Source organism: Gavialis gangeticus, unplaced genomic scaffold (genome assembly GCF_001723915.1).
Source record: "Gavialis gangeticus isolate Ggan-Ray unplaced genomic scaffold, GavGan_comp1, whole genome shotgun sequence".
Taxonomy (NCBI): Eukaryota; Metazoa; Chordata; order Crocodylia; family Gavialidae; genus Gavialis; species Gavialis gangeticus.
The window spans coordinates 57,376,636-57,391,310 of record NW_017729031.1 but is presented as its reverse complement, the minus strand read 5'-3'; the positions used below and the strand labels follow the sequence as shown (position 1 = coordinate 57,391,310).

At 43.1% G+C, this 14,675-nt stretch overlaps 1 protein-coding gene across 2 annotated transcripts in view; it reads left to right on the top strand.

Annotated features, from left to right (window-relative positions):
* CHN1 (chimerin 1) overlaps positions 1–14,675 on the top strand; it is a 176,734-nt gene that overhangs the window by 88,469 nt on the left and 73,590 nt on the right. For both annotated transcript variants that reach the window (XM_019522955.1, XM_019522953.1), the window contains exon 6: positions 5,393–5,681. In XM_019522955.1, the coding sequence (XP_019378500.1) occupies positions 5,393–5,681 (289 nt within the window). The remainder of the gene's footprint in view (positions 1–5,392; positions 5,682–14,675) is intronic.

Here is a 14,675-nt window from a genome sequence, read left to right as displayed (position 1 = left end):
CCGTGACAACCGGTCTGGTCAGCTGACTGGAAGGGGGCAAGGCCTGGCCTTTATAAACAGCATAGGCCGAGGCCAGAGTTCAGTCCACCTCTGGCCGCCAAGGAGAACGGAGCTCGAGAAAACCCTGATGGGGAGATGCATGGAAGCAAGCCAGGTTGGCCAGGAATTTATGTTATAGCCCAGGGGTTTGTGTTCATGGTTTTAGCTGTTGTGGTGTGAGAAGCGCAGTGTAAGACCGGAGGATCGGGCGAGGCTGTAGGGGTGGAGGAGGCCTCAATAGGAGCCCCCCAGTAAGGTGGGGGGGTGCTCCAAGCGCCAGGGAGGGTGCTGCAGTGGGCGCGAGAAGCGCGAGTAGGAGCCCAGTGCGGGCTATGCGGGCACAGGGAAGAGACCCCAGTGTGGGCTACGCGAGCACAGGGAAGAGGCCCAGTGGGCGGGGGCACGAGAAGCGCGAGCAAGAGGCCCAGTGGGTGTGGGCGCAAGAAGCGTGAGGGGCGCGAGAAGTGCGAGCAGGAGGGCGCAAGAAGCGCGAGTAAGTGAAGTGCAAGGAGCGCAAGTAAGAGCGGGCGCGAAAAGTGTGAGTGAGGGCCCGGTGGGGGCGTGGGCACGAAAAGCGCGGGCATCAGAGGCACCGTGCCAGGGAGGGAGAAAGGCAGCCTCCCTTTAATGAACCAAACATCAAAGACGTGGCGGGCGAGGGTGCAGGAAACCTGATCTGGCACGGTCGGCGGGGGCGCGAGGGGAGGACACGGCCCCCTCAGGCCCCCGCCCTGCCACAGGCATGATCCTGTTTTCACTGTTTTGTTTTGTTTTGTTTTTGATAAGAAGAAATCGTTGTCTTAAAGTTTAACTCCTTTTATCTTTCTTCTGTACCTGGCTTCTGGTTTTTCCAAACTCTGACAACATTCTTCAAATATTAATACAAAATCAAGACATCATGTGACAGATGATGTGGCTTTATTTTCTCTGGATTATATTAACATAATGGTTTCTTTCCTAGAAGGGCTAGCAGATTTATAAGTGACCATCAGCTTGTCTAAAACTTTGCTATCCATGTATTAGTTCTTAAGTAGCATAGAAGTGTATGTCACAGATTTGAATAGCATTTGCTTGACCACATCTCTTAATAAACATGTATTTTGTTTCTTTACTTATAAGGTTCTTTATTCTAGCATTTTAATTATATTTCAGATTTGTTCCATTCTGATCTCTCCGTTCAAATCCTAAAACCCTGGACATGTGATGTCCATGCTTGCTTTGTGCGTGCTACATTTGTTGACTTTGGTGGCAGTTGGTTAGGGTTGTGCAAGTGGAATCTAGTGTCACCTGGTGTCAAGCACCCTTAGGTCACATTGACTATATTAGAAGCTAAGTGCATGGCTTAGCACTCAGGATCATCCCCAAGAGATTCATCCCTAACAGATCATATATACTGCACTCTTAAATCTAAGAGTTTCTGTCACCATGTTTAGCAGAAATATTACTTGTATGACAATAGCACCTGGGAGCACCTGTTTTATCATAGCCCAGGGGTGGGCAAAATAAAGCCCACGGAGGCCCTCAGTCCTGCCTGGCCCAGGCACCACCTAGTCATGATATGTCCTTCTGCTCCCTGGGCACACAGCAGGGCTGGGGTGGCTCCATGGCTGGACTGCCTTTCTAGGCAGTCCAGTCAGCAGCGGCTCCTTCTGGCTGCTGGCATTACTGGCTCCAGCCCCACAGTACTGGCAGCGACCCACACACAGCCCCGACCTGGCGCTCCCCACACCTGCTCTGGATTCGCCCATGCAGCCTTAGCAGCAGTGGCTGCTGGGCAGAAACTGTTGCTCAGCATGGAGGAAAAGTGGCCCCTCCCCCTCGTTGCTGTTGTGCAGTTCTTGGTGCAGCCGCCCTGATCCTGTGCCACGCTACTGCTGCTGCTGCTTCTGCCACTGAGCTTGGACAAGCAAATCTGAAGCAGGCATGGGGCGTGGTGGGTCAGGGCCATGCTTGCAGGTCCCTGCTGATACCGCAGGGCTGGGGCCAGCAGTGGCAGCAAGTGGAAGGAGCTGCCCCAGGCCCGCTGCATGCCCGGGGTGCAGCAGGATGCACCATGGCTGAGTGGTGTGAAGCAAGCGCGGGGTGTGCTGTGTGCTGTTGGCCACGGCAGGGAGATGCTGCAGGGCGCACAGGCTCTAGGCAGTTGCAGGGCGGGTGCCGACTGGCTCAGGAGGGCATACACAGAGGCTCCCATGCACACCCCACCATACCCTCAAAACTCCTGCCACAAAACCCACAACCAGAGATGACTTGAGCAGGCTGCAGGACCCAGGGCAAATCAGCCTGTGTGGGGCCCCACCCCTGTGCGCCTGAGATGTGAAGAAGTCAGCAGCAGATTTGGCAGGGGGGGAGGTGGGGTGCTGAGCGGCCAGATGCGAAGCCAACAGTAGTGGCGGCACTGAGTCGCCATGGCCACTCTGCCCAGCTCTGCAGGGCCCCCAAAGTGTGGGGCCCGGGCAGTTGCCCTGATTTGCTCCCTCCTAAGGACGGCCCTGTCCACAACCACACCTTCCCCCACACAATCCCACCCCCCACCCCCCCGCACACACCCATGTACCTCTAGGGAGGAGTACTGCTCCCTGCTACATGCACACATCCCACCACATACATGCACACACACACACACCCCCAGCCACGCTCCCCCTCAACACACCCCACAAACCCATACTCACCCACACACGTGAACTGCGCATGCCCCCAGTGGCTGGAGGGGCACAGCAGCAGTGGAACTGCAGCAGTAGTAACGGGGGGAGCTCCTGCAGCCACTGTCAGCGGGGTGGGGGGGCGGAGGGAGGAGTTGCGAGTGCCGACCAAGGGTTTGGCACCTTTTTGCAGGGGGTGCACCACCACGCTCAGGGGGGTGCATGTGCACCCATGTGCACTCCCTACGCATTGCCCCTGCCCACACATCCCCACAAACCCCCAATACTCACTCACCCACATCCTTTATTCAGTTCAGGAATCTGTCTGTATCTTCGGTGTAATGTCTTTCCTAAAGTCTTTCATAGCATGTTATTGGCACAAAAACAGACATGCTGTTGCAGTGGCCTTTTGTCATCCTAAGTATATTTTATATACTACAAGACAAATTTACACTTGTCATTTGCCAGGTATATGGTGAGATGATGCTACTTGTTCATTGAAATTTAATGTACTATTCATTCTCTTGTTTAATCATTTGACTCTTTTACCCTTTGGATTTTATAAGCTCTCGGGAGTAGGGATGTATTTGTAAATAAGTCTATCAAGTGCTTATTGGAGTGGGGTGCTAATCGTTGGATGATGCCCCTGTACTCTCCTCCATAATAATAAAAGGAATATAGGAGTTGCCATGTCAGATCAAAAGAATGTTTTCTCTGTTTCAGTATGCTTACTCTGAGAGTGACCTGCATTGGATGCTCCAGAAGAAACTCATGAACTAACAGCCTTAGAAAGAAATATTTCCTAACCTCTGCCACATATTGATTGGCTTATGCCTTGAAGCATGATGCTTCATATACTTTTAATATGTTTTTAACACATTCTTATGTAACTCTGGATGTTTTCACTACCCAATTAAATCAATACTGTTTACTTGGTCTCAGCAGTATCAACAGTGTCATGTAAATGAATTCTGTGGGCTAATCTCTATGTTTGTGTTTCTTTCTGTTATTTTTAATTCACTGCTCTATCTTTTCTTTTTGTTATATTAAAACATAAATAGAAGCACCTGCCATATCTTCCATACATCATTCTCATGTCCCATGTTATTAGTGAGCAGGAAGTGAATTACAATGAAAGCCTTTTCAGAAACTTTTCTGAGTATTATTTTTGAAGAATGGTACTTGAAGTTATAGTCTTTTCTTTATCTTTTTTCTAAATAAATCAGAATATTTTAACTTAACTGGGTGCATCTACACGTTATTGATATGAAGTAGGCTTACTGTGCAGTGAGTGCTCTACACTGCCCAGAGCTGGCTGGGACCTGCAACTCCCCTGCAGCTTTTCCCAGCCCCATGCCCCAATCAGGCAATGGAGGAATGGGGCTGGGAAGAGCTGAGGTGGAGGGGCAGGCCCCAGCCAGCTGGTTAGTCTGCTGCGCAATAAAGAGTCTCGTGTAAACACACCTACTGAGAATCAACTCTTTTGACTATATTATAACATTAAAGTTCATAATTTTTCAAGACAGCTAGTGATGTTGGTTGAGGAATATGCATTATTAAGTCTAAGTGCTAATCCATGTAAGTTGTGTTTTCATCTATTTAGGTAGTCTTCATTAAAAAGGACTCATTTTAGTAGGGCCTGTATGTTTCCTGTATTTTCCAACACCTTTCTTTCTGAAAAGAGAAGAGCATTATACTTTCAAATTTTTGTTTCTAATATTTGGCTTGATATTCTTGGAGAATCTAATATCCTGAACAGCAGCACCTGCTGCTGTCTGGCCAAGGAGTGACACTGAAGTCAGCTGTGAAAGCAGCGTCTTTCCTCCATCCTGCCTGCAGGAAAAGTGTTGGGAGTTGCCAAGTACACACGTTGATGTGTTCATGAATGTGTGCAGATTGCTTCATAAAGCAAATTGTTCAAGGGTATAAGATTTTTTAAAAGGTGCTTTTTTGGATAAAGTCAACATACTCGTTTATGGTTATGGAAAGGTTATAGCAAAATACTATTCAAACCAGGCAGAATTACTAATGTTGGATAGCTTATAGGTTATATAGCCCATATATTACAAGGATTTACTTGAAGCTCAGGACTTAACAAGCATAACACAGAGGGACTTTTGTACAAAGCTTGAAGAGTTAGTCCTTGGCCTTTGGCCAGAAATAAAGAATGCTTGCCCTTGTGTCATTTTGTCCTACAGTGTTCAGATTTTGGCAGCAGTTCTACTTCAGTGTAATTGTTGGCACTAAAGCTGAACTGTACCCTGAATGGCCTCTTCCTACAAAAAGGCAGGGGTGCAGAGGTCTAACACGGCATCAAATCTTTGTATTGATCAACTGTAATAGAGGACTGTATATGAGAGCCCTTCATATCAGAGAGCCAAGCAATTGAACATAGAGAAGCAGCCCTAGAAAACAAAACAAACTTAGTGTGAAGTATTTTTTTAGTTTTTCCATGGGATAATGAAGGGACTAAAAGGATAAGAGAACAAATAGCTCCTTCTAGGGCAGACATTAGTTTGGCTATCTATCCACAGTTGTTGTTAGTCTACCCTTCTTATTTGTACTCAGGAGTTGAATTTTATGTTCCTCATCCAGACCATGTGCAGAGAGCTTGGTCACAGCTTTTAACGATAAGGTATTTTTATTGTTTGCAAAGGCTTCACTTGCTTACTTTTCTTTAAAAAAAATACTTTCCCATTTCATTGAGGCAGATTTGGAAGTCAAACCAGAAACTTCAGACTCTACTACGATGGAAAACACTTTGTTGGGGAGAAACGTTTTGAGTCCATCCATGACCTGGTGACAGATGGATTGATTACTCTTTATATTGAAACCAAGGCAGCTGAATATATTGCCAAGATGACAATAAATCCAATTTATGAACACATAGGATATACAACTTTAAACAGAGAACCAGCACACAAAAAACATATGCCAACCCTGAGAGATACACATGATGGCAAAGAGTCTACAGGAGAGGATGAGGTAGCAGAAAAGAGGGTAAGCAATTTTTAACCCACACATTTTTTTTCTGTTAGACTTTAATATTATACTTTTAACTCAATGCCTTTGAAAAAGATTATTTATGTCTAGAGGTATTTAATATAAATAGTTGCATCAAATATTTTATTAATAATAATATGCTAAGATGTTTTAATAATGTTTTCAGGTTTTAATGCTGATGTTTGCTTATTGCAAATTTCTCTGATACATAAACTTGGTTATCTTTTACTTCATTTTTTAAAAACTAGTTAATTACAGATGTTAAGTTGCCCCCTTGATATTTCAGAAGGAAAGGAATTTTTCATCTTAAAATTATTTATAGTGTAGAAGAACAATTGCCCTTTCGTACAAAAAATGCATTCTACAATTTATTCAGCTTTCTCCAAACAATGACAGTGAAGTTGTCCATTTTATAAATAAGTCTGTTCATTAACATGATAAAATGTTAAAACATTTCACATGACTAAGTTCAGCCTGTCAGAAACTGACAGAACTATTTTTGGCCTCAGTGAGACTTATGAAGAAGGATTTCTCTCTTCAGAGAGTTGCGTTATCAACTGAAAACTAACTGCATTGTGGATTTAAAAAAATAGAAGCAATGCAAGATAAATTTAAGAGTATATACTGCCATAGAACTTCTTGAATGGTAATGTAGAAAACTCTCCCAAAAGCAGTTGCTTGTAGCTTTATTAGTTTGATAACTTCTCTTTTTAAATTCCTATAGAAGTTAAATGTTAAATTAAATCATTTAAAAAAAAAATGGCTTCTTCTCAATGATTTAAAAGCCCATAAATTGAAGTCTTTAAAAATGTGTTTTTAAAGAATCACTTTAAATCTCACTGTGTTTAATAAGTGGTTCTATGCTATATTGTGTATGTTTTCACCTTATATTGGTATTTGGCTCTCAAGTAGCAATGTTGTTAGGAATATCAGTAATTACTGTAATACACACAAGAAATAGAAAACTGAGATTTAATTAAATGTTCCTCCTTCCAATCAGATTTCAGAAATGCATTTCTATAATCCTTTCTTAACTTAATATTCTGTATCTGTATTGCTACTAACAGAAGGGTTTTTTTTTAATTAAGAGGTTATTGGTATGCCTATTGCTTTTAACTGACCATTTAATCCCCTGGATTTCTTGCCTGCAACTAACAATGGCATTGGTTTGATTTCACCAGCATCATTCATAGTTTCATAATTTCTAGGGTCGTAAAGGGCCTGAACAGATAATCAAATTCAGCTCCCTGCCCTGGGCAGGAACAAGTGCTGGGATCATTAAACCACAGTCAGATATCTACCCAACCTCCTGTTGAACACCCCCAAGGTGGGAGAGAGAACCCCTCCCTTGGGAGCCCATTCCACAGCCTGGCAGCCCTAACCGTAAAGTAACTTGCTAGTAATATCATTGTCTTGCTGGTAATGTTGGGCAAGTCACTTTACCATTCTGTGCCTCAGTTTACTTCCCTAAAATAAAGATGATAATACTTACACACTTCTGTAGAGTGCTGAAAGACCTGATGTGTGTAGCCATATATGACTATCTCTTGGCTGTTTTTATTTGATAGGTTTCCCCAAAACAAAATCCATCAGTGCTGCCCACACATGGGGACCATCAGGTATTTCGTCACAAACTTAGTTATTTCAGGAGGCCTAAATTATCCTTTTTTTTAAAGGAGTCACACATGGCTTCTTACATAAAACTCTTCTTTTCTTTTTACATTAAAAGCATGATAGGGCTACAGTAGTTTTAATACTACAGAATAATACAGCTTAGTAATATACAAACATAAAAAAAACAGGCCTTCCCTTCCATGGCCACAATGACGTGTGTGGGCATCAGGTATAGAGGGGGGCTTGACTTAAGAAATTGTCCCCAGCCTGAAAATCTCTTCAGGTGGTACCATTACAGCCATCCCCAAATATTAACTATAGCTTTCAAATATAGCCTCTGCCACTCTAAATAGGTTGCTTTTACACATTCATTCACTAGGAACAGGAAATCTAGGTTCAAATGACAATACTGATGAAAAGTTTGAAGTATCAATTCTGACCTTCTAGATGACAGGTATAAGTAAGGTACCTTCTGAGTGGTACAGACTGGCTAAATATCATCATAGACCTTTTCTTCACTGTTTCAGAACCTACAAGGCTCCCTATTCCCATTGAACTCACTGGAAATAGAGGATGTTCAGCAGCACCTTACAGTATATCATGCTGTTTGTTCTGAATTTAACAAATCCTAATACTAGGAGGTGCTATTACAAGAAAAGCAACTTACTATTTATGGGTAAAGTCCAGCCTAAGGCAAAGAGCTTAGGCAGGGCTATCTATTCCAGTGAAAATCCATTGAAAAGACTTAATAATAGAGAGTCTTGTGGGCTTTTTTCATTGGTGTGGATATCATCCTACTAATGTTCATTATAATGCAAACCCTGAATACGAACCTTGGACAAAAGTTCTAGAGAAAACCAGATAGGTTTGCGTTTTGTGGGGAGTTATTTCTTTGGTTGGTTGATTGGTTTGGCACATGTAAGTCCTGCTACCTTTATCAGACTTAGGTGCCACTACCATTCAAAACAAGTATAATTATCAGTCATTTTTGTGAGGAGGTAGTAGACTTCTGCTGTGTAGCATCGTGATACTCAACACTGATGGGAAGGTTTGTACAGTGTAAGGATTGCTTAGGAGATTGTTATCGAAAGAGATTTTTTTTCCTTAGAAAGAATGCTGTCAAGTCAGACTTCCATCAACAAAAATGTGCTTATATTTTCTCAAAAAAATGCTACAGAATAATTAAGTAGCTCTTTCAAATTGAAATCTTAGATAGAAAAACTCATAGGTTAGTCATGTAATTGCAGCATCCCACACCTTTTATTTAGAAATTATACACAGTTAAAGTTGTTTCATATCCAGAATGGCACAGTTGTGCCTGGATTGGCCTGAAGCCCAGCTTTTAAGAGTCTGTTTTCTTTTGTGTCTTGGAACCTTATTGAAGTGGACAGAGAAACAATGAGACACATACTATGGTACAGTTACATGCAGAGGCAACTTCTTTATTTAAAACTGGGTATTTGGATAACTACTCCAAACTTAAATAGCAGAGTTTTTCATGTGCGGACCTTCTCTGTTGCCAGATGGTACCAAGCTAAGGATGAGGGTGACACCATCAAGCTTACCCAGAACCCTGAAAGCTAAAACAGAGTCCAAAATGGGAGAAGGCGAAGGAAGAATCAGTTGTAGTCCTTCCTGATACACACCCACACCTCTATGCATGTGTATGCTTTCACATACATGTTGAAGGCAAGTGAAGGGGAGAGAGGGAAGCAGAGGGAGCACATGGGGAACTGCCCTAGCTGCTCCTGGTTGAGCTCCACTCCCCAGGGTGTGCTGCTGTTCCAAGCCCCATCAAAGCTGTAATCTGGCTACCAGGGTGAACATTTAAGTTTCTACATTCACATGTAATGAATGTGATACGGTTACTTAAAGACAGCACCACTGGCCTAATGCAACATATTTTTTGAGAATGTACCACTTTCAACTGTGTCTTATAAAACACATAAAAGTGTTGATAGGCATAACGCATATTTTTATTGAAATGACAGGATACTTCTGTGAAGTTTAATTTTGAAAATGCTTAATGGAGAGGGACTCAAAACACTTGATAATAGGAAATCTTTTTCTTCTCTTTTCTTTTTTAACTGCCTGTTAATGTAATGTATGCGTGTTAATAGCACACAAGGAATTAGTGGTATTCACAATTAAGCTCTAGACTCCAACCATCTTTGCTAAACTAATAATTTATTTTCTGCAATGGAAATGTCCAAGAAATCTTAGAAATATGCATTGAAAAAAGTTTATATGCTTTTCCAAAAGTTAGATTTTGTTCTTTTGTGGTTCTTTAATACTTCCCAGTGTTGCTTTAACAGGTTGTACTTATAATTTATTGAAGTTAGTCTATCATTTATATTAGCATTAATGATGATTAGAATGCTTTAACCATGGTATAGAGGAACTAGTACTGCTCAGAGAATGTGTTTTATAAATGGGAAGTTTGTCTTTCTCCTCCATGATAGAAAGCGGAATACTAAATCCCTGTGGCCCAACATGAAGTGTATCATCAAATTGAAATTCGGCAGTTCTAACAAAGGGTTCATAGAAAGTTGAACAAAATAGGAAACGTCTTATGATCTGAAGAGTAAATGGTGCTTGTAACAACTTTCAATAAGGAGAGTTATTCCAACAGATGGAAGAGAAAATAATTTCTGCAGGGTTCAGTATTTGGTACGCAGGCATCTTTACCAGCCTTAACCTGAGGCTATGTAGTTTCTCCCTGATTTTTCTTTTCTAAGGCTGTAAATTTTTATGTTTTCTCCAAAGCACAAGGGAGTAAAAAGCCTCTGTATCTTGAACAGAGATGATCTATTCTGTGATCATTCAGATCCAGATCTGAATTTTGTAACTCTTCTAAATCAGAAGCTAAGCATGTGAGGTGTAAAAATATATCTTCTGGAGAAGAACATACTGTAACATGGCCTGGCTGGAGAACAGCTGCTGGGGCTGCAATTTCACATTCTGTCATAAAAGTGAGTAAAGGAAACAGGGCAAACAAAACACACCTCAGACGTTCAAATAGAATATTAAAGAGCTCTAGACCTAGCAGTTAATTTGGTAAAAGGCAACAGCTGGGAATCAAAGTCTTGTGAAGTATTTTCTATCATGTAACACTGGGTCTTCTCCCACCTCCCAAATATAGGTAATTTAGAGCAGAACAAACTGGCACATCTTGAGTTAATTTTAAAAACTCCTTGTGAGCAGGGTATTGAAAAGCAGCTGTAATAGCTGGACTTGAAAGGCAAAAGTAATTCTATTGTTACATGAGGATTGCAAGATGTAAATCATCCTGGGTAGAAGTACTGAGTCCTGTAAGAGACCAAGTTGTGGTGTGATTTAAGATAAAGATTTTAATGGTAAAAGAATGAGAATATAATCCACTACTTGGCATATGCTTTGCTGATTACTAAAAGGAATTTGACTGTTTGCTGTATGCAAGTGCAAATAGAAAAAGAAAAGATTTCTTGGTTTACTGATAGATGACTTTCATGGCTTGTGATAAAATTAAGAAACAGTCAAAGAGAGACTAGAGGGTTTGAGACTGGAATAGGGAAAGGGCTTGACATGGTTGAATGCCCTGAACATATAGCTGCTGCAAAAATGATAGATCCCAAAATAGGCTGCAGACTGGTTCAGAAATCAAGGTTTTGCAGCCAGTATATAAGCCTCTGACTAGAAACACTTTTGAAAGTGTGCTCCACTAGAGGGTTATGTTTGTACAACCTGAACCAGTGGTGGCAAAAGTATCCAGTGCCACAGAACTACAGCCATTTCTGCTCTTCAGCCCTTAAGTAGCTTTGGGCACTTTTGTCTTTGGGTATCTAGGGACAATAATCAATCCAGTAGGTACTATGTGGAAGAATATGGGAAAGCAGATACAATGTATATGACTCTTTCCACACTTGCTAACAAAAAAATGTATCCTACAGTGTTTACCCTTTAGCTTTGTATAAAGCTACTGAGCCCTAAATTATTCCATGGGTTAATTCCCTGAGATTGTCAGTCCTTTTCTCACAGATGTTCCATCTTAAGTCTCTGGGTGGATGTCCATGACAATCACTCCTCATTTAATTTACTTTATAAATAAAACAAATCAGTGGAAGGCATAAACTTGTGTTTGTTTCTCTAGTCTCATCCTCAGAGACTTCCAAATATTCACAGCTTTGCCAACAAGAACATGGGTCTAGAAAGGTCCATGTAGGCCATCAAGTTCAATTCCTTGCATTTGCAGGCAATCACTCTGAACCCTCTTACACAGCACAGTGACATAGTGCCTTATGGGTGGGGGGAATTCAGTATCCCACAGGTAAAGAGTAGGTGAAACCAAAGTATTGGCAGTGCCTTTCTACTTCAGTGACAGGGAATTAGTTAAGCCATGTTCAGATTTTAGGAAGAGAACTGCATCCTACAGATAGAGTCAAAACTCAGAATCTTTACCAAGCTGACCTGGGGGAAAAAAATCTTTCCTGCCCACAAACCTAGAGTCAGTTTAACTCTGACTGCGTGAACAAGACCCTCCCAGCAGACACTGTTTTTAAGTGCTGTTAGAAGTACCAGGGCATCCCAGCCAAATTCTCTTCTATATCTGTAAGCAATATATAATATTGCAAAGGAATAAGATTGAGTTTTCTTTCAACTCCAGCAGGGAAACACTTGAATCCATATATCATATGAACTGAGCATTACTCCATGAACACAACTGGGTATCAATTTGATTATGTACTACTCTTGCTTTTTTTTTTTACTTAAATAGCTCTTCTCCTTCTCTAAGGCTGAGTATAGACATTCCAGGGAGGTTAAATCAAGTTAAAAATGGCCACTCAATTTAAGGTAAGTCAGGATGGGGATGGGGCTAGCCCGGGGGGAAACAGGTTCCAGGGCAGTATGAGGGGGTCTGCAGGAGGATTTGGGGGGACAGGTGGAGTATGTGGGGGGATTGGAGGGGGAGCTAGCAGAGTCTGAGGGAGGGAGGGATCCAGGAGCAGGAAGTATCTGCAAGGGGGGTTTGGTAGAATTCAGGCAGGCATCATCTGCAGGAGGGATCAGGGAGCTGACAGGGTCTGTGGGCATCATGGGCAGGCAGGGTCCATGGGGGAGTTTCTGGGGTCCAGGAGAATTTGGTGGGATCAGGGTGGCTCGCAGGGTCCTTAGAGGGCCTGGATAGATGGGGGACTCTCTCCCCCACTCCCTGGGACAAGGGGCTATTTTAGCCCCTGAACACTGATCAAACCAGCAACAGGAGCAGTTTGTGGGATGCAGGGGGAGGGTTGATGGGCTCAGGTGGGGTGGGGGGATGGCTGGTCTGCAGGGCAGAGAATTCTCTATCTGGGGATGGGGTGAAGGGCCAGAGAGCTAAAAAATAGCCTGGTATCAGGGGAGCAGGTAGGAAAAGTGCAGCCCCAGGAGTGGGGACAGCAGTTGGGCTTTCCTGCCCCTGGGGTTTCCCTGGGAACTGTATAGTAGTTTTGGATAGTTAAATTATTCTAAAAATGGCCAATCTGATATTAGGCTACATCACAGGTAGGTTGATCTTAGATTGGGGTGGCCATTTTTAGTCCAGGCTAACCTTCCTGGAACTTCTGTAGAGTCACACTTAGATCTACCTATCTAGGGATCCAAGTGTAAGGTCCACACCTGGGCAAGCTAAGTTAGATCAGGTGGCCATTTTTAATGCAATCTAATCTTCCCCAAAACTCCTTGATTGTCTGTGTGCACCTTTATAGTCATCCTATGTATTTATGATGAGAAATTATATCCCCAGTTAGTCTTTGCTTTTCTAAGCTAAATAAGGGTAGAAAGCAGGGTAGATATGCACCTTATAGACTGACTAAATCAGAGATGCATAAACTTTCATAAGCAGCAGCTTACTTTATCAGATGCTATAAAGGGACTGCAGGAAGCAGAGCTGCTGAATAGAAAACAGTGATTAGAATAAAAAGGGTAGGGTGGGGAAAGGGACAAGGCAGGGGGGGTGCAAGGGGGTCGTAGGGCCAGTGCTGGGGGAGACAAGATGGATAGAAGAGAGAAAAACAACTCTTTTGGTCTCATGTAAAACAGATTTCCTCTTCCCTTAACCATCCTCTTATCCCTTTTTTATATATATTCCAGTTAAATTACTTTTTTTTTTTACTAGGTGACCAGATCTGTAAACAATCTTCTAAATGGTGACAACAATTACTTCTTCCATATCTTTATTAAACATATCACTACTAATACATCCTAGAATTGTATTAGCCTTGTCGCACTCATGGCTCATGGTTATCCTACAATCAACTATTTCCTCTGTCTCTCCATTGCCTCTATTCTGTGAGCCCTTGGCACTGTTAAACTCCAGAACATTTCTACTGATCCACTCTACAAAGTTGCCTAATTCTTTTTCTCCAGTTTAGCTAATAAAATCCCATGAGGTGTTGCTTAAGTCTGGAAAGATTAGATCCACTGCATTTCACTTATCTAACAAGCCAATTACCTGACCATTAGGGGTGTGCGAAGCGGGCCCTATTTGATTCAGATTCAGCCCAAATCAGGGGCAGTGATTCTATCAGTTATTTCAGATCACTATTCCTGATTCGATTTGGCCAAATCCTAATTTGAAGATTTGATGCTGATTCAGAAAATCAGCAATTCAGACATAGACACAGCTTTAAATATTTTTTTCTACCTACCTCAAGGTACCAGAGCAGCTGGGACATATGGAGCATCGAACAGGAGTGCATGCTCAGTGCCAAACCTGGAAGTACTTTCAGTCCACTTCCTGGTCTGCTGGGGAGCGCACAGGGTCCACCCTTAAGCCCCCTCAGCTTGGCCACAGTGGGACCCCAGATGCCCCCCCAGACACAGGACGAGTCTGCAAGCTGGTGCGCCCCCCTGCGCTCTCCCCAGCAGATGCAGAAGTGGACCAGAAGTGCTTCTGGTCCACTTACAGGTCTGCTGCTGAGCACGCTGGGGATCCTAACCCACACTGGGTTAGGGTTCAAGGCAGAAGAGGGGAAAGGGACCTATTGGTGGGAGTCTACTATAGACCCCCTACCAGGAATTCTTGGGTCAGCTCACCGAGGTAGCAAAAGCTAAGGATGTGGTAGTCATGGGGGACCTGAACTTCCCAGACATCTGCTGGGAAGAGCAGTCAGCTAGGTCCGAGCGCTCACGTAGGTTCTTGGAGAGAGTCCAGGACCTTCATCTAACCCAGGAGGTGCACAGCCCCACCAGGGGGGATGCCTTGTTGGACTTGGTGTTGGCCACGGGCGACGACCTGGTGAGGGGGCTGCGGGTGCTTGACCCCCTGGGCAACAGTGACCACTGCCTGCTAGAATTCACCATTCAGCGCAAGGTGGCAAAGGCAAGCAGTCAGGTGGTGGCCCTAGATTTTAGGAGGGC